The 21,920-nt window shown below is 45.1% G+C and overlaps 2 protein-coding genes across 7 annotated transcripts in view; one reads left to right on the forward strand and one right to left on the reverse strand.

Moving 5' to 3' along the window:
- The window catches only part of LMAN2L (lectin, mannose binding 2 like), a 93,647-nt gene that overhangs the window by 12,363 nt on the left and 59,364 nt on the right, over positions 1-21,920 (forward strand). For 2 of the 6 annotated variants that reach the window (XM_047067650.1, XM_047067653.1), the window contains 4 exons: positions 11,619-11,780; positions 11,870-11,984; positions 15,179-15,298; positions 15,872-17,324. In XM_047067650.1, coding sequence (XP_046923606.1) covers positions 11,619-11,780; positions 11,870-11,984; positions 15,179-15,298; positions 15,872-16,014 — 540 coding nt within the window. In that variant the 3' untranslated portion in view covers positions 16,015-17,324. Of the gene's footprint in view, positions 1-10,506; positions 10,540-11,618; positions 11,781-11,869; positions 11,985-15,178; positions 15,299-15,871; positions 17,325-21,920 lie in introns of those variants that run through there. The other 4 variants (XM_047067651.1, XM_047067649.1, XM_047067654.1 and 1 more) reach the window with 3 other exon arrangements.
- The window catches only part of FER1L5 (fer-1 like family member 5), a 53,069-nt gene continuing 49,671 nt past the window's right edge, over positions 18,523-21,920 (reverse strand). The window contains exons 46-53 of the mRNA XM_047067638.1: positions 20,844-20,932; positions 20,513-20,602; positions 20,172-20,313; positions 19,873-19,972; positions 19,605-19,798; positions 19,321-19,430; positions 18,862-19,006; positions 18,523-18,750 (exon numbers count right to left, since the gene is read on the reverse strand). Of these exons, the coding sequence (XP_046923594.1) occupies positions 18,523-18,750; positions 18,862-19,006; positions 19,321-19,430; positions 19,605-19,798; positions 19,873-19,972; positions 20,172-20,313; positions 20,513-20,602; positions 20,844-20,932 (1,098 nt within the window). The remainder of the gene's footprint in view (positions 18,751-18,861; positions 19,007-19,320; positions 19,431-19,604; positions 19,799-19,872; positions 19,973-20,171; positions 20,314-20,512; positions 20,603-20,843; positions 20,933-21,920) is intronic.

The following is a 21,920-nucleotide window of genomic DNA, read 5'->3' on the forward strand; positions in this document are numbered from 1 at the left end:
GATGACACTCCCTACATTGGTCTCCAGATTTGACACTTGTCCTAGCTATCAAAAACCTAGCTGGCTTCATTACAGAAATTGACAAGGTGATCCTGAAATCAATATGGAGATTCAAGAGAACCAGAATATCTAAAATAATGCTGATTAAGAAGAGCGAAGTTGGTAGGGCGCCTGGGTGGCTCAGTTAGTTAAGCGTCCAACTCTTGGTTTCGGCTCAGGTCATGATCTCACAGTTAGTGGGTTTGAGCCCCATACCAGGCTCTGTGCTAACAGCGCAGAGCCTGCTTGGGATCTCTTTCTCCCTCTCTCTCTCTCTCTCTCTCTCTCTCTCTGCCCCTCTCCAGCTTGCTATCTCTCTTTCAAAAAATAAATTAAAAAAACATTAAATTTTTTTTAACTTAAATGAGGTTGGAAGACTTACACTTCTTCATTTCAGAACTTCTCACAAAGCTGTGGTAATAAAGAGTGTGGTACCGGCATCAGGATAGACCTATAGATCAATGGAATAAAATTGAAAACCTAGAAATAAGCCCTCACATTTGTGATCAGTTGATTTTTTTTTTTTAATGTTTATTTTTAGAGACAGAATGTGAGTAGGGGAGGGGCAAAGAGGGGACAGAAGATCCAAAGCGGGCTCTGTGCTGACAGCAGCAAGCCCGATGTGGGGCTCAAATTCACAAACCCTGAGATCGTGACCTAAGCCAAAGTTAGATGCTCAGCCAACTGAGCCACACAGGCGCCCCTATAATCAGTTGATTTTTGATTAAGCTATCACGACAATTCAATGGGGAAAGAACTACCTTGAACAAATGGTGCTAACTCAACTGGATATCCACATGCAAAATAATGAAATTGTCCTGTATCTTACACCATACACAAAATATAATTCAAAATGAACTGAAAAACTGAATGTAAAAACTGAAACTATAAAACTCTCAGAAGAAAACATAGGGTTAATTCTTCATGACCTTAGATCAGGCAGTGGTTTTGTAGGTCTGACACCGAAAACAAAAGTCACAAAAAAATAGATGAGTTGGACTTCATTAAAATTAAAAACTTGTATTGTGGAAGATACCATCAAGAAAGTGAAAAGACAACCCACATAGTGGGAGAAAATAAATGAAAATCCTATATCTGGTAAGGGACTTGTTCTTTATATATTCTAGATATAGTTCAATAGTAAAAAAAAAAACAAAAAAACAAAACCTAATTAAAAAATGGCTGGGGTGCCTGGCTGGCTCAGTTGGTGAACCACGTGGCTCTTGATCTGGGGGTTGTGAATTTGAGCCCCATATTGGGTGTAGAGATTACTCAAAAATAAAATCTTTTGTTTTTAATGCTTTTATTTTATTTGAGAGAGAGACAGACAGAGTGTGAGCTGGGAGGAGCAGGGAGAAGAGGAAGACACCAAATCTGAAGCAGGCTCCAGGCTCTGAGCTGTCAGCATAGAGCCCAATGCAGAGCTTGAACCCACGAACTGTGAGATCATGACCTGAGCTGAAGTCAGACTCAACTGACTGAGCCACCCAGATGCCCCTGAGAATAAAATCTTAAAAAAAAAAAGACCAAAGGACCCGAATAGGTATTTCCCCACAGAAGATATACAGAAGGTTGATAAACATATGAAAAAATGCTCAACATCATTAGCCACTAGGAACATACAAATCAAAACCAAATGAGATGCTACTTAACACCCACCCATGGCTATTTAGTCATAGCTAAAATAAAGACAGAGGATAACAAGTGCTGGCAAGGATGTGGAATAATTGGAACTCTCATACATTGCTGGTGGGAATGTAAATGGGGCAGTTGTTTTGGAGAACAGTTGGGCAGTTCTTCAAATGTCTAAATATAGAGTTTATATCATCCAGCAATTCCACTCCTAGGTGTATATACCCAAGAGAAATTGAAATCATGTCTGCACAAAAAGTTATATGAATGTTCATAACAACATTGTTCATAATGGCCAAAAACAGTTACAACTCAATGTTTTATTAACTGATGAGTAAACAATATATATTCATACAATGGAATATCATTGAGCATTAAAAAAGAAATGAACCATTGATAGGTTCTCTAATGTGAATGACACTTGAATACATTATGCTAAGTGAAAGAAGCCAGTCACAAAAGACCACATATTGTATGATCCCATATATATGAAATGTTTAGAATAGGCAAATCTATAAAGATAGAAAGTGGATGAATGGTTGCCTGGTGGTAGGGGTGGGGAGTGACTGCTGGTGGACATGGGGTTTCTTTTTGGGGTGATGAAAATATCCTAAAATTGATTGTGGTAATCATAACCTTAATTCTGTGAATGTACTAAAAGCCATTGAATTATAGTCTTTAGGTGAATTATGTGGTATATGAATTATATCCTAGTATCACTATTTTTAAAAAACATTGATTGAAACATGACCTGATCTTTTCTTGGCACTATGAAGTCATCAGCTGATGGTCATCAGTTTCTCATGAGAACCCAGATATTGGTGAAAAGTTGCAGGGAACTCAGTAGCAGTCTTGGAGCAGGAATGTCTTCCTTCAGTTGAAATTAGAGTATGATGACAAGAGGCTATCCTTGAATGAGAGCACAGAAGTGCAGTCCTTTGAGCCTTGGCCCTTATTCTTACTGGTGAGATTTGTATTTGGGTCTTACCCCAGGAGGCAGAAACAGCAGGTTAGAGAATAGGAAGAAAAGCTCACTGCTCTTCCGAGATCACGCCAGCTTAGAAGTCTAGTTTGTCTAGTCTACGAGGTGTTTCTCATATTTTCTTAATGTGATGACTGTTTTTTCTCTTTTGAAACTGGAAGAAAATTGATAATACAATGCCATCCATTTAAAAAACACATTCTTTCAAGTGATGAAGATACTGATCCCTCTTGGTCTGTCTATTGTCAGAAAGAATCTTTGAATCAGTAAGGGAACTCCACAGCACCTTAAATTCTCTTGTTATCCTTCAGCTTGGATGTGACTTAGGTTTTTTTTCAGTCCTAGGTGAGGCAGTGTTTCAAAGAGAGACTCCTTTGGAAACGGGGTCCAGGGAATTTTGGCAAGTTCCCTAGATGTGATTAAGCATCAAGGCTGAGCTACACTGAGCGCTAGTTTTCAAGGGAAGTAGAAATGTATGGCTTTCTACATACAATTTTGAATGAAGAATTGAATGGAGGTGACGAGAAGAGAATGTTTCTTTTTTGAGACAGTGAAAGAGGGAAAGAGGAAGAAGAAAGCAAGAACCAGTGCTCCAGAGGACACTTAGCTCTGGGTTAGTTCTTCACCTTTTTTTTTTTTTAATTTTTTTTTCAACGTTTATTTATTTTTGGGACAGAGAGAGACAGAGCATGAACGGGGGAGGGGCAGAGAGAGAGGGAGACACAGAATCGGAAACAGGCTCCAGGCTCTGAGCCATCAGCCCAGAGCCTGACGCGGGGCTCGAACTCACAGACCGCGAGATCGTGACCTGGCTGAAGTCGGACGCTTAACCGACTGCGCCACCCAGGTGCCCCAGTTCTTCACCTTTCTTTGGGTTTTGACAATATGATGCAAGTGGTAGGCCCATAGCAAGGTGCAGCAGATGTAGGATTTTGCCTGTGTTTTTAGGAGTTTTATGGACTCCCCAAAGTAGAACTGTAGACAAGATCTAGAAAATTGATACCTCTTCTCATTAACAAGAAATAGTCACATACTATCAGAATGATGGGTAGCAGTGAAATTAAGGCATACACATTAGACGATATTCTAAATCTTGGCACTTGTAATGTGGGTAGGTGGGTTATAACTCAAGTGTTTTGGGTTTCGGGCATACCTCAAGTTTAAAGTTTCCTGATTTTAGGGCACCTGGGTGGCTCAGTCGGTTAAGGTCTGGCTCCTGATTTTGGCTCAGGTCATGATCTTACTGTTCGTGAGTTTAAGCCCAACATTGGGCTCTGTGCTGACAGTACAGAGCTTCCTTGGGATTCTCTACCTCCCTCTCTCTCTGCTCCTCCCCTGCTCACTGTCTCTCTCTCAAAATAACCAAACATTAAAAAAAAAAAAGAGTCGGGGCGCCTGGGTGGCGCAGTCGGTTAAGCGTCCGACTTCAGCCAGGTCACGATCTCGCGGTCCACGAGTTCGAGCCCCGCGTCGGGCTCTGGGCTGATGGCTCAGAGCCTGGAGCCTGTTTCTGATTCTGTGTCTCCCTCTCTCTCTGCCCCTCCCCCGTTCATGCTCTGTCTCTCTCTGTCCCAAAAATAAAATAAACGTTGAAAAAAAAAAATTTTAAAAAAGAAAAAAAAAAAAGAGTTTCCCAATTCTAGAGTGCTCTATCGAAGTCCTCAAGTTATGTTATTTGGGTTTATTCTAGTGGGGTCACAACTAAGATACATGGGATTAAAATGATTCCATGAGTTTAAGAGATAAGGATAATGTTCCAGGAATGTGAAGTTCTTCCAGGCAGGCAGCGGCTTGGAGGTGTCATGCTTCTGTGTCCTCCATTTAAGAAGCTTTGAGACTTGGGGATATAGTCAGTAATATAGGTTAGTAATAGTTTGGGGGCAGTAGGGTAGGGACCTTCTCATGCTGCCCAGTAATGTGAGAATTTCACTGGTCTTGTTACCCACTGAATAGGGTGGTATTGCTCAGCTAACCAGTCACCTCTTCATCCAGATCCCTGTGTAAAAAGTGAAGTAGATGAAGGACCTGAAGGACAGGTGACTTACAGCATTTTGAAAGTCTGAAAAGTGTTTATCTGTGGAAGCGGCAGTGTGTTCCACTAGTGACCGAGGGGAGGATCCAATAGGGATGTGGAAGGAGATGCTGTAGAAGAGGCATTTGTTTTTTTAATTCTTATTTTTATATAAAAGCTGATTTTTAAAAAATCAGAAAAGGCTAAAACAAAAAGCATGCAAACATCTTTGTAAAAACAAAAACATTATATTGAGCAGAGTGTGTGTCAGTGGGTTTTAATATAATGTGTTTTTATTTTTTTAAGTTTATTAATTTTTGAGAGAGAAGGAAAGAGAGAGCAGGGGAGGGGAAGAGAGAGAGAGGGAGAGAGAATCTCAGGCAGGCTCCACACTGTAGCGTGTAGAGCTGGATGTAGGACTCAAACCCACAAACCCCAAGATCATGACCTGAGCTGATATCAAGAGTCGAATGCTTAACCAACTGAGCCACCCAGGTGCCCCAACATGGTTTTTTTTTCCTATATTTTTTTTAATGTTTATTTACTTTAGAAACAGAGACAGAGCACAAGTGGGGGAGGGGGAGGGAGAGCCAGAGACAGAATCTGAAGCAGGCTCCAGGCTCTGAGCTGTCGGTGCAGAGCCTGATGCAGGGCTCGAACTCACGGACCGTGAGATCATGACCTGAGCTGAAGTTGGATGTTTAACCGACTGAGCCATCCAGGCACCCCTAGATTCAGATTAATCTTTAAAAATTTTTTATTTTGATAGAGTTTCAGACTTAGAGGTAAGTTACAAGAACACAACAAAGAATTCAGGAATGTTCTTCACCTAGATTACCCCAAATAACGTTTCATTACATTTGCTTTGTCCTTTTCTTTTACCTTTCTGTGTGTGGGTGTGCATGCACTCATGCATGTGTGTATAGTTTTTTTCAGAACTATTTAAGAGTAAATTGCCTTCTGTCATGCTCTCTTAATCCTAAATACTTGTTTTTCCTACAAATGAGTTCTCTTACACAGCCACAGCACAGTGACTAAAATCAGGAACTTAGCAGTGATAACAGTACTATTTTTTTTTTAATTTTTTTTTTCAACGTTTATTTATTTTTGGGACAGAGAGAGACAGAGCATGAACGGGGGAGGGGCAGAGAGAGAGGGAGACACAGAATCGGAAACAGGCTCCAGGCTCTGAGCCATCAGCCCAGAGCCCGACGCGGGGCTCGAACTCACGGACCGCGAGATCGTGACCTGGCTGAAGTCGGACGCTTAACCGACTGCGCCACCCAGGCGCCCCAGTACTATTTTTAATCTACTGACTTTACTCAACTTTCACCAATTGTCCCACTATGCCCTTTGTAGCAAAAGAAAACTCCAGATTCTCTGTCATATTCAGTTGTCATCTCATTCCTTTTTTAAACTCTGGAAGCATCCTCTAATATTTCTGTGTTTCAAGGTATATTAGAGACCTAGGGTTTTTGTTGTTTTGGTTTTTGGTTTCTACCAGTATATACGGAAGCACAGTGACTGAGCCAGTGTTCTGGGGCCAGACTACCTGGCTTCAAATTCTGGTTTTACTACTTACACAAGTTTTCTTACCAGTCAAATGGGGATACTAATCCCACCCCTTAAAGCTGTGGGGATTAAATAAATAGGTGCGTGTACATGACTGAGCACAGTGCGTGGCACAGAGGAAGTGTTCCAAAAGTGCTAGCTCTTCTCATTCATACCACTAACTGGCATTCTCAAGGAACATTGTGCAGACATCTTGGCAATAGTGGTTGTGGCTGTTTTCTCCCTCTCTTCTTCACCCTCTTTTTCTTCATGTCTATGTTCCAGAGAGCAAACTTGGCCAGCTTACCCAACTGCATGATGCCTCAGATTGGAAAAAACTGCTCTAAGAGAGCGGCTCCTAAAGGTTCATGAACTCATATTGGTTGGTAACAAGTTTCACTGGTCTAACAAATAGGAACAGTGAAATGAATTTTCATAAATGCTAAATTGTTTATTGTGAAAATATATAGTTCTTTTTTTTTAACTTTTTACATTAAAAAAAAATTTTTATGTTTATTTTTGAGAGACAGTGTGAGTGGGAGAGAGGTAGAAAGAGAGGGAGACACAGAATGCCAAGCAGGCTCCAGGCTCTGAGCTATCAGCACAGAGCCCGATGCGGGGCTCGAGCTCACGAACTGAGATCATGACTTGAACCAAAGTCTGATTCTTAACCGACTGAGCCACCCAGGCGCCCCGACTTTTTACATTTATCTTGAAAGAGAGAGGGTGTGCATGCAACTGGGGGAGGGTAGAGAGAGAGAGAGGGAGAGAGAACGAATCCTAACTAGGCTCCACATTGTTAGAGCAGAGCCTGATGCAGGGCTCAAACTCATGAACTGTGAGGTCGTGACTTGAGCTGAAGTCAGACACTTAACCCACTGAGCCACCCAGTTGCCCCTCTTTTGGTGTTCTTTTCATAAAATTTTTTTTTAATGTTTATTCATTTCTGAGACAGAGCACGAGTGGGGGAGGGGCAGAGAGAGAGGGAGACAGAATCAGAAGCAGGCTCCAGGCTCTGAGCTGTCAGCACAGAGCCCGACACGGGGCTCAAACTCGAAAACCGTGAGATCATGACCTGAGCCAAAGTCGGTCACTCAACTGACTGAGCCCCCCAGGCGCCCCTTTTGGTGTTCTTTTCAAAATATTTATTATAGATGGTTGTTCTATTTTAATATTTAGTAGGTCAGAAAAGGCAAACCCATTAATCCCCAAGATATTTTTGGAGATTTTACTGGTGTGTGGCAGCCAATGGCCTTCTGTAGAAGATGCATATTTGGCTTTGTGCTTATTTAATTAATTTATTTATTTAAAAACTTATTTATTTATTTTGAGAGAGCGGGTGTGCACAAGAGCCAGGAAGGGGCAGAGGGAAAGGAACAGTGAGAATCCCATGCGGGTTCCCCGCTGTCAGTGCAGAGCCAGACGTGAGGCTGGATCTCACAAACTATGAGATCATGCGTGACCTGAGCTGAAATCAAGAGTCAGCTGCTTAAAAAAAAAAAAAAAAAAGTCAGCCGTTTAACCAGCTGAGCCACCCAGGTGTCCCTGGCTTTGTGCTTATATATGAGCACCTGTGAATAGTGTTTCTGTCTAGAAATTCATTAGTCTTTGATTAAATGAATGTTTATTGACTCCCTCCTGAATGCCAGACACTGTACTAAATGCTTTACATATCTCGTTGTATCTTCACGATCAGCCCTGTGAGCTCTGTGTTATTCTGCCTGCTTACAGGGAGGAAATGGAATCTCAAAGAGCTAATGTAATCCACCCAAGGTTATACAGCCCTGAGTGGCATAATAACTGCAGTTAGAACCCAGGTCTCCCTGATTACAGAGGCCGTGTGGGCACCTTTTTCTGTCTAGTGGTTTACACTACTTGTGTACTTGGGATCTGTGGAGTTTTAGCATAGGATCCATAAATCCACAAGTTCATGGGTCTCCCTTCAGTCAAGGTAGGCTGAAGGTACAATTACCATGTAGAGGGTTCTTTTTTTTTTTTTTTGAAGTGTCCTCATAGTACAAAAATTTGGAAATATTCCTTCACCCTACAGTCAATAATCATTTGGATGATAGGTAGGAGTGCCTAATTTTTAGTGACTCTTAAATTAGGAATGAAACTACCACCCTGCTTGAGTCCGAGTGATTCTTCAGCCTTTGGTTCTTGCTATATATAGGCTGCTTTCCAAGGAAAGAAAATGAGCTGCTGTGTGAAATTAGTGGCTTCCCAAGGAACACTTAAGAACTCCTGACTGGGCATGGAAAATAAGAGGGCATTTAAAGACTTACTACTAGTATGAGGTGAAAAGTTGAAGGCCGTGTCACGAGTTGCTGAAGTAGACAGATTCTGGCTCCAAAGGTGTGGGGCGCAGTGTCTGGTGCAGTGTTTCTTAAACTTGGTTGTATATCACAACTGTCTGTGGTGCTTTTTGAAAAATAACATAAGCCTGTGCCCCCCTCTAGACCTATAACTGAGACTCTTTGAGAGCCCCACATGTATGTGCAACTGGAAAACTCCCGCAGGTGATGCTGGGGGCCAGCCTCCCTCTGGCTATTCCTGGATAATCGGATGCCTCACCAGCCTTGGGAAGAGGAAGGCTGCTGTCGGTTAAGAACAGTTGTCTGAGGCACCCTTTTGAAAGGTGCAACATAAACTTCTGATCATGCGTACTAGGGTCGATAAATGGGCTACCCAGGGCACTGTTACTCCCTTTTCCCTAATTGTTCACTGAAGTGATGAGCGTTCTTGTCAGAAGCCCGTTTCTGTACTCTGCTTGACAACATACTCATAATTCCCTTGTTCCAAATGATAGATGTAGAAGAGTAGTTTGGGGAATTTAGTCATCCACTGATTGATTTTGTACCTTTCTGTGGTCCTGTGCATATTCCACCAGTGGCATAAGAGCAGAGCAGTGGGGGGCTTACCCTACAGTCCTCACTGTGGCTTCCAAGGCCCAGTGTGATCTGGCTTGTGCCTCAGCTCACACCCACCTCTCCCTCACTGGCTGCATTTCAGACACTGGTGTCTTCTAGTCCCCAAATATGCCAACCTCATGCTTCTTACACCTACAGATCTTTGGTGGCTCTAATGACTAGGGCCTCAGCTCAAATGTTGTCTCCTCAGAGAGCTATTCCCTCAGTAGCCTATCTTGTTACCTCTTTTATTTTTCATCATAGCATTATCCCTCTCTGAAATAATTTTTTAAAAAAGTTTTATTTAAATAATCTTCTACACCCAACCTTTGGGCTCAAACTCACGACCCCGAGATCATGAGTTGCGTGCTTCTTTTCCAACTGAGCCAGCCAGGTACCCCTCTCTCTGAAATAATTTTATTTGCTTGTTTATTGTTTGTCTCTTCTACTCTGTGTCCGCTCTGTGACAGCAGATACCAGTCTGTCTGGTTTTCCACTGAACCCCAGTATCTGGAACAGTGCCTAGCTCCTAATAGGTGCTCACTAAGTGTTAGAGGAAAAAATGCTTCAGGCTCTACACCCTCACACATCCTTCCCGTAGGGCAGGCCTGGCCTGAGCTTGCGTATATACCTCTTGTTGCTTCTAGCTTAGAACCGTAGCAGTTTTCTAGAGCAAAGCTGAATACCCTCAAGCCTCGGGGTTTTTCTAAATCTACCATGCCACCATGCTTCCATGGAGCTTCTTCCTTACCCACATGTTGTAGGTTAGAATGACAAAGCTATTTGGAAAATATATGTCCATAAAGCTCACTTAGAGGGTAGATGATCCCTTTGGATTAGAGTTAACTTCATTGTCTCTCAAGTGGTAGGATTTTTGTCTTTTGGGCAACAGCTGTATCCTGAGATTCTGGGTAGTAAAGGCCATCTTGAATTCGAAAGAAGTTAGCCCTATTTGTCAGTCCTGTCTCTCCCCTTCTTATAGAAATACTGTCTTCTGGATACAGACAAAACATGTGGCCTGGCCTTCTGACTCAGAGACATAAGTGGGGCCTTCTGGTATAATGTAGTGCTGTGTGTTTATATTATAAAGTTTCTGAAAGCCTCAGAGGAATTCCTAGTGGGCCCCTTTGGGATTGATACTAACAGACCCTCTCCTTAGAAAACAAACAAGCCTCTATGCACAGTTTTGCCCACAATTTTGAGGGGTGTAAGGACTTGCTAAATGCCCTCCACAGACCCTACATTTCTGTTTGGGGATTTAGATTGGTTTGCTCATCCACCACAGCTGGGTCAAAGCTCTTCCATGGCTGTTTCTTTCTGACCTGGTCTCCTGTCTTCTGTGTCCTCTCTCATTTTTATAATAACCTGCTGGACCCTCTCAGGCCCAGAAGAGGCGATATTCTCCAGGAGTCCAGGTACTCAGTCTTGACCCACCATGGCCATCCCTTATTCCCTGCGTGTCCATCCACCATTTGCCCCTGTTCACACCCGTGTGGCTGTTGTCTTGAGTCACCATTCTCTGATTTTGACTGCATCTCCACCTTGCATGTTGACTGTTGAGGGCAATGAGGAAGTCACCAAAGAAGTGGCATGTGTCATGTGTCATGTGTCATGTTTCCTCTCCTTTCATCACCCTGCCTCTGCACTGCCTCAGCACTGGGCTGGTTCTTAAATAGTTAGGGCATCATTTTTGAGGAAGCATTCCCTCCTACAACTCTACTGGAGAGAGAGAAAGCCTCTGAAGTTGGTGGGAAATGGGTAGTGGGAGTGGGAGGGTATTGCTGGCACAAGTTATGTGTAGGTGAAGCTGAAGTGGGCTGGAAGGTCTTTCAACTATGAACAGTTGTGGCTGGAGAACACCATCTGGCAGCCTGGTTCTGGCAGTGCTGTTTCTGAGTCCTAATCCACATGGCATCCATCATATGCTTATAGGATTTGAGAATTTGAAAGGAGCTATCCAGAATGGAAAGGTTTTCCTGATCAAACAGGTATTTTCAGAGTATCTGCTATATGCAAAATGCTTACCCTGGGGATGAGTAGGGGTGGGTGAAGGGGGTTTGGGAGGGATGGAAGGTGGAGACACATAAGGAAGTATAAGTGATTTTTTTCTTCAAGGAGTTTACATGGAAGTTGGGGAGATAGGTATATATACATAAAAAGAAAACCACCAGTCCTGAGTCATGTGTAAATGCCAAATAGGGATCTCTGGAAGGATTCAAGTCAAGACTCCAGAGGGGCCATTTCAGACCCACCCCACATTAGTAGCAAGGAGATTCCTGAAGGCAAGTACAGAGTTCAGTTGCTTCCTGGGCTATATCCTTTGAGTGACCATCTGAGAGTGGGTTTTAGGGAGCCGCTAATGATGAGGCAGAATGGTCATCTGGTCTGCTGGAAAGGGCTCAGCTTGTATGTGTGCAATTCTGTTGCTATTTGTACAGGCATTCCTAAGAGTACTTCCTTACTGTCCTCTGCTTTTCCTTCCCTGCTTTCCCAGCGGGTATTCCCTTACATCTCAGCCATGGTGAACAATGGCTCCCTCAGCTATGATCATGAGCGGGATGGGCGGCCTACAGAGCTGGGGGGCTGTACAGCCATTGTCCGCAATCTGCATTATGACACCTTCCTTGTGATTCGCTATGTCAAGAGGCATCTGACGGTGAGTCCTTGTTTTCTGGACCAGTTGGTGGTATGGTCTGCCTTGCACCTGCTTTCATGGCCCTGATTTATCTCTTCTTTTTATTCTAGATAATGATGGACATCGATGGCAAGCATGAGTGGAGGGACTGCATTGAGGTGCCAGGGGTTCGTCTGCCCCGGGGCTACTACTTTGGTACCTCCTCCATCACTGGAGATCTCTCGGGTATTGCCCCATGTACTCTTTATTTGTCCTGAGTGAGGTCATGTCTCGATAGCCAGGCCTTGGTGAGGCTTCTCAGAGGGGAAAGCCAGACAAGCAGAACTGTGGGAAGCAAGTACCCAGGAAGTGCCTCTCTTCTGACATTTTTGTATCCTTAACCCCCCTCCCGCCCCGCTGCCACCCCTCCCAGGCCTACCTTATCCTAGTCCAGTTGGCTCTAGGAGATGGTTGGTGCTAATGCAAAGTAGTATTTGCCTCTTCATCAGGCCTGTGTTTTGAGTTCTGTACTTTGATATCTCTGGTGCCCCTTCTCTTAACAAAGCTTTTCCTTGAATTCCTTGACTCTGCCTTCCCTTTTCGAACTCATCCCCAGATCTTCCTTTGTGCTCAGACTTCTGAATGTGTCCTGTGCACAGGTGCTTCTGTTTCCAGGCCATCCACTGCTCTGCCACCCTGTAGTCAGACCTCCCATGCATCTCGGTCAAGCCATTAGCACTACTCTTCTCAAACCTGCTTCGTCCTTGCCATACCATGGTACTCTGTTCTCAGTCGCCATTCTTTGTCCTCTCTTCAGCTGGTTTGACCAGTTACTCTGAAACTCCAGCTGTTCTTGATTTATGTGGCATTAATAGTACCTGGTTCTTTTACTTTTCTATCTCTGGATTTTCTTCCTACTTGTTCTCAACTTGTAACTTCCTCTTATGTTTGTTCTCTCCCTTGGCTTGAGCCTTAATCATAACTTCTTTTGAGAAGAGGTGAGGCACTGAATTTTGGGGGTTTTTGACTAGTATAATTCATTATGAATAAAGCTAGTGTGAAGTAGAGTAATTTTTATCCTAAGGAGTTCTTTGCTCTAGATGTTTAGTGATAATGCCTATATTAACAAGTCTCTGTTCTCTGCCTGTGGGATATCCCTAAATACAAATTATGTCTTTCTCTTAAGGTCTTTCTTGTTGACATCTTCTTACTTGTTATGCAGTGAATTGTTGAAAATGGATGAGAAAGGACACATTTCAGTACCCCCAGCCTTTGATGCCCCTACATTGTGAGGAGCATTGGCCCATCTTTTTATCGTTTCATGGCTTAAACTCATTCCTGACAGCAAAAACGTTTTTCTAATTGAAGGCAAATCTAGTTTTTTCCTCTCTGGGAGTCTGCTAAAGATAGGAATCTAAGCAGCTGTAAATGCCACCTTAATAATAGAAATGGCCCTCTTCCTTCTTCAGGAAGGGAGGGAGGGTGGGATACCTGGAGCTGGGGCAGCCATCTTGCCACCAGCTGGGAGATGAAGATCACAGAAGAGGGCAGAGTGGAGAGAATCACAGAGAAATGGTGCACCAGGCTTCCTGGTGTACCATGCCTAGACCATACAGAGTTGCAATTGGAATAATCCTAGTATGTGAGACATTGATGGATTTTCCCCCATATACAAAAATTCTAAATTTCTTGGTTCAAAGGATGTCATCTAGGTGTGAGGAAGAAAAAAGTGGGAACATGATATGGTTTCTTTCTTCTGCCAGAAGTCAAGACAAAATGTGCTGAGAAGACACAAGTTGGGAGTTTGGGGAAGGAATGGTTGAGGGGTCCCCAAATTATCACCCCAAAGTGGAGTTCCTCAGCTGGAAGCAGAGAGGGCAGAGAGTACCCTATGCAAATATATTTCTCTTGTGTTACATTATGAGGATCAGAGTTTCCTTTGGGCCCAACACACATGTCAGAAGTCAACTAGAATAATGATCTAGATCAACACTGTCCAGTATAGTAGCAACAAGTTACAGGTGGCTACTGGACACTTGAAATAGGGCGATTCCAAACTGACATGTGCTATAAATGTAGGATACACACTAGACTTAAAAGACTTAGAAAATGAACGTAATGTCATCAACAATTTTTCTATCATTTGCATGTAGAAATGATAGTTTTTTTGGATATATTGGGTTAAATAAAATATATGTTAAAATGAAAAAAAAAAAAAAAGGGAAATGGCAAGAAGTCCAGTCTCCAATAACCAACCCTAATAGCCATGAGCACCCCTAGCATTCAGATTTGTGGTCTCTTAATACCAATTCATGCTAAAAGGAAAGAACAAGAGCTTCCTGGAGAAATGGCTGATGCTAGGGCTGAGGCAGGAAATGGATAAACTGGGAACCTCCCAGGAAAGCAATAAAGAATCAGACATTTCTGGGTTCATGCAAAAGGACTCAAAAGCCAACTTGAATAGGCTCTCACTGGAGAAAGATAGGTCACATTGAGCACCTATAAGATTGTACAAGTTCAGTGTATTGAAACACATCAAATATGTTTGAATCTATGAGTTTATTAATGATACTTTTTTTTTAAGTTTACATATTTGTTTTGAGAGAGAGAGGGAGAATGGGAGGAGCAGAGAGAGATCCCAAATAGCCTCTGCACTGTCAGTCCAGAGCCTGATGCAGGGATCGAAATCAGGAACTGAGAGATCATGACTTGAGCCGAAACCAAGAGTCAGATGCTTAAATGACTGAGCCATCCAGGTGCCCCCATTATTAATGATACTTTAAAAAGAGAGGAAAAAAAGGAGCCCTTAATTGCTTGATCCTTTCTCTTGTAATTATTAGTGAGATTCAGAGTCACAGTTATAAGGAGCTGCAGAGAATTAGGCCTAGTCCAGAAGGGAACTGTGTGCCATGCCAGTAGCTATGCCCTGCTTGTGACCTAGTAATCAGCTGCCACAAGGCCCTTTCCTGTCTTGCGTGTGTGTGTCTGCATGGAAGGGAAGCTATAGTGCTGTGTCTTCCCTCACTGTACTACAAGGCTTCACATATGATATGGGCTTTCATTCTTGCATTATGTGTAAGTTTTAAAGTTATATAGGTAATGTATGCTTGTTGATAAAAACTTTAAATCCTGAGTAATACAGAATATTCTCTCTGTCCCCTATTCTTGATTTTAGATGAGAAAACAGGTTCCAACCATTTTTCTCAATCACTGCTAGTGGGATGCCTGGCTTGCTCAGTCAGTAGAGCATCTGACACTTCATCTCCGTGTTGTGAGTTCAAGCCCCATGTTGCATGGAGAGATTACTTAAAAAATAAGTAAATTTCGAAAAAAAACAAAGTCATTGCTAGTTAGCTGTGGATCAGAAGCTTGAACCAAGAAAGTCCCAAGATACCTCTGTTTAAGGTGGTTTGGGTCCTCCTTGTGCTTTTCTCCTTTAGATAATCATGATGTCATTTCCCTGAAGTTGTTTGAGCTGACAGTGGAGAGAACCCCAGAAGAGGAGAAACTGCATCGAGATGTGTTCCTGCCCTCAGTGGACAACATGAAGCTGCCTGAGGGTGAGCACAGGGGATCCTGGGAAGTGGTCCCGTGGTCAAAGGGAGGTCACCGTGCCTGGAAGGTCTGGGGTGACTTGCACCTGCAGCTTGTGGGGCCGTCTCCTTTCTGTGCTCTTCCACTAAACAACATGGAGCAGGCGCTCCTTCCATTCCACTTGTCTCTGTGTTACAGATGAGCAGGGTTGCTCAGTTTGTTTGTTGTTTTTTATGTTTATTTTTATTTTTGAGAGAGAGAGAGAGAGCGAGAGAGAGACAGAGCACAAGTGGGGGAGGGGCAGACAGAGAGGGAGACACAGAATCCAAAGCAAGCTCCAGGCTCTGAGCTGTCAGCACAGAGCCAGACATGGGGCTCGAACCGACGGACTACGAGATCATAACCTGAGCTGAAGTCAGACGCTCAATCGACTAAGCCACCCAGGCGCCCCAGGGCTGCTCAGTTTTTAAATTGAGGCATCCTGAAAGGGAGAGTCTATCATTTCTGGCTCCCAGAAATGGGTGTCAAGCTGGAGACTCTGTATCTTCCCAGCTGGGTGGGCTCCCTGATTCTGACTTGCTTCTCTCTTGCTTCCTCAGTGACCGCCCCATTGCCGCCCCTGAGTGGCCTGGCCCTCTTCCTCATCGTCTTCTTCTCGCTGGTGTTTTCCGTATTTGCCATTGTCATTGGTATCATACTCTACAACAAATGGCAGGAACAGAGCCGAAAGCGTTTCTACTGAGCCGTCCTGCTACTGCCGCCCCTGTGGCTGTCACTATGAGGTGTGGGAGGAGCAGGCACTGGCCTGAGCATATAGCCTGGCAGGCCTTCTCTAGTCTCCAACAGCTGGTCAGGGACTCTGTTCTGTCACTGGAACTTTGAATGCAGGGACACTGCATTACCATGGTAATCCATGGGGACATCTGACTCTGGTTCAGGAAGCCCACCTACCCCAGGGCAGTGCTGCTGTGACGTGCCTTTCCCTGCAGTCCTTCCACTTGGGAGCTAAGAGGATAGAGAGAATTTATGCGGCTATGGTACTAAAATCACAGAAAAGAATTTCATAGCTCAGGCTGCCTTGTTGTTGGACTCAGAGGACCCTTGTACTTCATTTTTAAATCTGCAAAGAATACAACACTGATAACTCCCCAGACCTTCAGGCTTCCATTCATTGCTTTTCATCCAAGCCTCTGTCCACTTGAGGAACTTTCGTTAGAAATCTGGATGGAAACTTCTTCCCTGCGTTGCCTTCTCCCTCCATTCATCGTTCTCTCCAAATGCAGCCTGAGCTGGAAGAGACATCTGGATGCCTGTCTTTTGGAGCCTGGGGCTGCAGAACAAACTTAGGTTTTGCTGACCCTCATTAGGTGGCCATGGGGAAAGGGCTTTTTGCTTTGGCTCACTGCTCTAGTGATTGTTCTTTAGCGTGAAACTTGGCTCTCTTGGTTTGTGACTTTCCCAGTTGGTTTCTTTAGGCCCTCAGTCAGGTTTGACACACTTGGTGTGCAAGTCAAGAGAAACTTGGAAGACCTCATGGATGTAATAGGAGTAACTGTGAAACTGCCCAGCTCCATGTTTTGACACCAAAAGCAACATTTGCCATGTGGAGATGTTTCTGGACTCTGGAGCCTGCATGTTTTGTGTTTATCATGATTTTTGGAATCCCACTTTGAGTGTTCAAAATGTAAGGAAGCTTTCTTTTTATAGCCTCGGCTTGGATACTCCCCAAAGAGGAAACTTGGCTTCTTTTTCTTAATGGATAAGAAACTGTTGCTGAACTCCTGTTGCAAATCTGGGAGCAATAGACCCTGGTCATCTGTGCCTGGAAGGGTTCATTGTCATTAAGTGACAGAGGCTGAGTGTCATCCACTGTGGGTCAATCCTTGTTCCACTGCCTTATCTGACAAGGGGTCAAGTGCTGCTCACCTGTCTGCCCTGTGGTTAAATTGGCCAATAGGCCAGTCTCCCTGGAGGGCCTGGAGCTCTGAGCCCTCCTAGCCATGTACTTCTGTAGCCTAAGGGAAATTCTTAAAATGACTGATGGAAATCAAACAGTGTCCTTCCTTTGAGGGGTAGGTTTGGGGGAAGGTCTAGGCCTTCTTCTGAGCCCCAAGCCTGTCAACCCTTGCCCTGCCTTCTTTTGGGTTGGGAAAACCCTCAGCTCAGTCTGGAAGGAAAGGAGGGCACCTTGGCTGCATATAAGTTTCTGTCGTGTTGGGCTTTTTTTCTGTCCCTCCCATGTGCGTAAGTGAGCATCACAGGCCACAGTGCTCTCCTACAGGTGGGAGTAAAATGGGGTCCTCCTAAGACCTTCCCCACAAGAGCAGAGCAGCTCCAGGATTGGGTGCCAGAGCACAAACTGTGACCTGGAGCTTGGCCTTAGGACCACTTAGAACTGACAAAGCAAACGGCTCTTTTGTCTTTTTTGAGCTCAGGGGGAGATTGGCTAGACCCCTGTGGTGGGAGGACCTAGGTGAGCTCTTGAGATAGCCCAGGCAGTGGTGTGGGAGGAAGGGGTCTCATCATGGGGGAGGGTGTGTGTGTGAGATGAGTTTTTTATGTTTCCCCACTCATGGGCTCCTTGAGGGTTTTTAAACAGGATGGGGAAGATGTGAAATGCAGTCCCCACCCAGCGTAGGGCCAGCCTTTGAGATATGTGTGATGCAAGGAAACTGTCTAACCTAGCATGGCAGGTCATGCCCTAGCTCTTGCTTTTTGTTCTTAGAAATAAATATTTCTCATTGTGAATGGGACCAAATACTGTTCTGGGCTCCATAATCCTAGGTGTGCCCTAGAGGAGGGAGATGCCTGGTCTGTGGCATGGCTCATTTGTGCATGTACCGTAGGGGTGGGAACAGTGATTTTGGCAAGCTGCTTACCCCACGTGAGCCATTTCTCTCCTCACAGTCCCCCTTTCTCTTGGTTGCCCTCTGACTTCAGAGCCTCTTGGAGAGGAGGAGACCCTGAAGACTAGAGGTGGTGTATAAAAAGGACACTGTTTCCTGTCCTTGTGAGTCTTGCTTTTCGTGTTGTCTTCAACCCCCAAAATTATAAGGTGACTCTCTGTGACAAAACTTGTTTACTTCAGTGGGAAAATGACAACTCTGTCCTTGTTGGAAGTGGTTTCTGAACAGAATGGCCAGAATATCCTTAGCCCCTTGCATATGTCCTAGAAGATAGAAATGAGAGATTGGTAGGAAGCCCAAGGGTAAGGCTTGGGCAGGAGAAAAGCCAAGCAGACCTGGGCCAATTAGTCTTGCAGGGCTGGAAGTTCTGGAAAAATGTCTTGCAGGTGATTCATAGGTCCCTGGAGGAATTTCAGCTCATGGTCTGCTGCAGGATTTAGGTTCAGATGCTGGCCCGTGAGGATAGAAGGGTTGGCAATGCGGGTGTTTGGTGGATTGATGACATTGCTATATATTTTAAGGGGAGCACTCAGCCGAAGTCCAGGTTTGATCCAGTTCATGGCCAAGTAATGCTAGAGAGAAAAGGAAACTGTTAGCCTGAGGTAGTGACCTGAGGCTGTCTCTTCAGAATCATCCCAAGAGCAACTAGTGCCTTTGTCCCTGTCCCCAGGATTGTCACTCACCGGGGCTGAATAGATAAAGTTGAACAGCAGAAGTGCTATAATAAATATGATTGCAGCGGCTATGATTTTAAAGTGGTAGCGTTTCCAGAAAACGTGACACAAGGTTGTAACAGGTATCCGAAACAAGAATGAGGTGTTGGGTCGTCTGTCCATAAGCAGAGGAGATGTCAGAGGATGGAAGGCAGAGAGAACCTTCAGGTCAAGTAATCTGGACCCAAGAGCTTTCTTTTTTAAAACAACTTCTGCTTACTTGTGTGTCCCCAGCCCCCCATTTCCCGTTCACTAAGGCTGTTCTCTCCTGATTGTAGCTGAGCCCTGAGCCGGGATGCTAGGAAGTAATTAACCTCTCTCCACCTATAGGCCCAATGTTCACCACTCTATTCAAATTGCCGGGCCTAGCAGCTCAGCTTTGTGAATGAGGAAGAAAGATTTTGTGCCTTTGTCCCACAGGACCCTTACAGGGGAGGATGAAGTGTAGGGTACTGGTTGGGTTCTGAGTGGCCTCGCCCTGCTGGCTTGATTAGGGCTTCCTTCTCTGACAGAATCTCCAGCGTCATCTTCACTTTACCCTAGAAACACCATAGGTGGTGGGAGGCTGAGTTCATTACAACAGGTGCGAGAATAGTTTAAGACCCCTTCCCATAGAAAGGAAAAGGGATTTAGCAAAGGTCCCCAGAAGTCTGTTAGAGCCAAGTTACGTGGCATAGTAGTCCTATGCAATAGACACCTTCCCCAGCTCCTACCGACAAGCGCCATTTGCCACCATCGAGGACCTGGCAAGGCCACCAGCCCGTTACAGTCTTCTTCTTGAAGAGGGAGACGTGCTTATACTGGAGGAAGTAAGGCCACTTGGAATCTGTATCCATCATCCTGATGGAGCACATATTGGCGTGCCGGGCTGGTAGAGGCATGTCAGATAAATCCAGCTCCAGGACCCCTGAGCCCAGAGAAATGCTGTCAGCAAGAAGGAGCTCCCTGTCCTGTGGTCATGGACCCTATTCCAGATCTCACCTAGGAAGTCATCAGCGGAGAAGATGTCGTTGTCCCAGATCTGGATGATGAGCCGGGCTGGGAACTTCATCACTGTGGGGTCCAGGCTCCATATGTAGTCCTGGAGGGTGACAGAAGAGCGTATTCCTGGCCTGTCTCCCTTGAGATTGCCCTTGGCCCCCTTAGTAGCCCACTACCCAGCAGTGATAGACTCTCAGAGAAGTTTCTGCCTGAGGCCACATTCCAAGTGTTCAGCTTATAGTTCTCTGAGGAAGCGGGAGAGGGAGCACAGCCCCCACCCCCACTCCCAGTTCTGTTACCTTCTGGCTCTGGACACACATATGCTCAGCTGCCAGGTAGTCCATGGTGAAGATGAACCGCCAGTTGAAGTCGCTCTTCCCAGTGAGGGAGTAGTAGTGGATATCTGTCTTCTGCATGTCCTTCTCTAGCCCGAATAGCCACCTGGGGCGAAAGTCATTTCACCTGGGGTTCACATGTATTGTCCCCCTCCCCTTCCCCTTGTGGGAAGCACTGCTCAAGAGACACCAGGCACGGGTGGGAGTGGAGAGATGTGGCCCCAGAATTGGGGGTGGGAGGCGCAGGGATGATACAACTAGGGAACTCTGAGGGAACACTGCTGGAGCCCTGCCATCTTTCTCACCCTTTGACATAGATGTCGCTTATCTCGCCAGATAGACTTTTCCCCAGGTCCATTTGGGCAGTTTTCCAAATGATGCAGCGCAGCTCATACCTGCAGCCACTGTAGTCTGAGGCTTTGCTGAGGAATTGCTCCCCAACTTGGTGCAGGAAGACAGGCCTGGGAGGCTGCCCTCCATGCCCACACCAGGCACGCCACATTTGGGAGGATGCAGGGGAAGGAAGCTCCCAGGACTCCCAAGAGAAGGAAGGAATTTGCTGTTCCTTAGTGTGTGAGCACACCCATGTTCCGTGCCCTGGGAAGTACAGTGACGGGGATGAGGTAGGTCACTTACCTCTTAGGCTTTCTGGGCTTGATGTTGACTGGGGGGCCAGGAGGCCCAAGCTTCTTGGGAAAGATGTCCACCCACATTTGCACCTTTCCCTAGAGTGGAGATGGATTAGCTGGCTGGGGGTTGCCAGCCTCTGTTCTGAGCATGCTGTGACCTGGGAGCCCTGTCCCAGGTTCTGGGGTCTGTGGAGGCTGTGTCCCCACCATAGGAGGGTAGGGTAAGGAGATGGAATGGACTTCAGACAGGAAGTCTGGCAACTCCCCACCAGATTCCCTTTTCTCATTTTGGCTGGAAGAATGGTACAGAGTAAGGCTGGTAGTGTATGATGGCTTCAAGGCTGATGGCCACAGCGGGTTATCACTTGTGACTGGGGGTTAATGCTGTTGAGCAGGCCGTGCTCCTCAGCCTCTCTGGACAGAGCACCACAGTGGGGTTGGGGCTTCATTTATTAACCAGCTTAGTAGCCCCAAGAAAGAGCAAACTAGATGATCAGTCCAAGTGTCCAGGTTGCTTTATGTTGTGTAAGCATATTGTAAGGGTATGAAGCTGTCCACCAAGCATAGAGGTCTGTCTTAAGAAGGGAGGGATGAAAATGGTGAGAAAAAGGAAGAGAAAAAACTAAAAGAGTAGAACTACTAACACTGGAAGGTATAGACAAATATATTCTTTCAAACTGACCTCATTTTATTCTTTTGAAGTTGACCCCATTTAAGAAAACAGGTTTAATGAGAATGGTTTATAAAAAGTGCTCAGCAGAGAACTTTGTGTCTGGAATGTGGTATCAGCTTGAGAAATTTGGAGAATGAGATGAGCTGTTCTGGTGGCTGGAGGGTAGAGGGTGGATGATAATTAGGGTGCCCATGGGGATTTTTATTCCTTCTGTTTGGGGTTCCTTGCCATGGAGAAAACACAGCCTGCAATTAACAGGTAAACCAGGGTTGTAATGTCTGCACATCTGACCCCAGGTGCTACCTCCCCACCCTCCCTCAGGAGAGACTAAAGCAGCGTAGGCACTGGCTGCAGCGTAGGCCAACTGATGTACGGCCTAGGTTTCTTGTAGACGACTTTTCCTGTTCCGAA

This window comes from Lynx rufus, unplaced genomic scaffold (genome assembly GCF_022079265.1).
Source record: "Lynx rufus isolate CCGP_SWC_20201006 ecotype Redwood Valley unplaced genomic scaffold, mLynRuf1.p SCAF_8, whole genome shotgun sequence".
NCBI classification, from domain to species: Eukaryota; Metazoa; Chordata; class Mammalia; order Carnivora; family Felidae; genus Lynx; species Lynx rufus.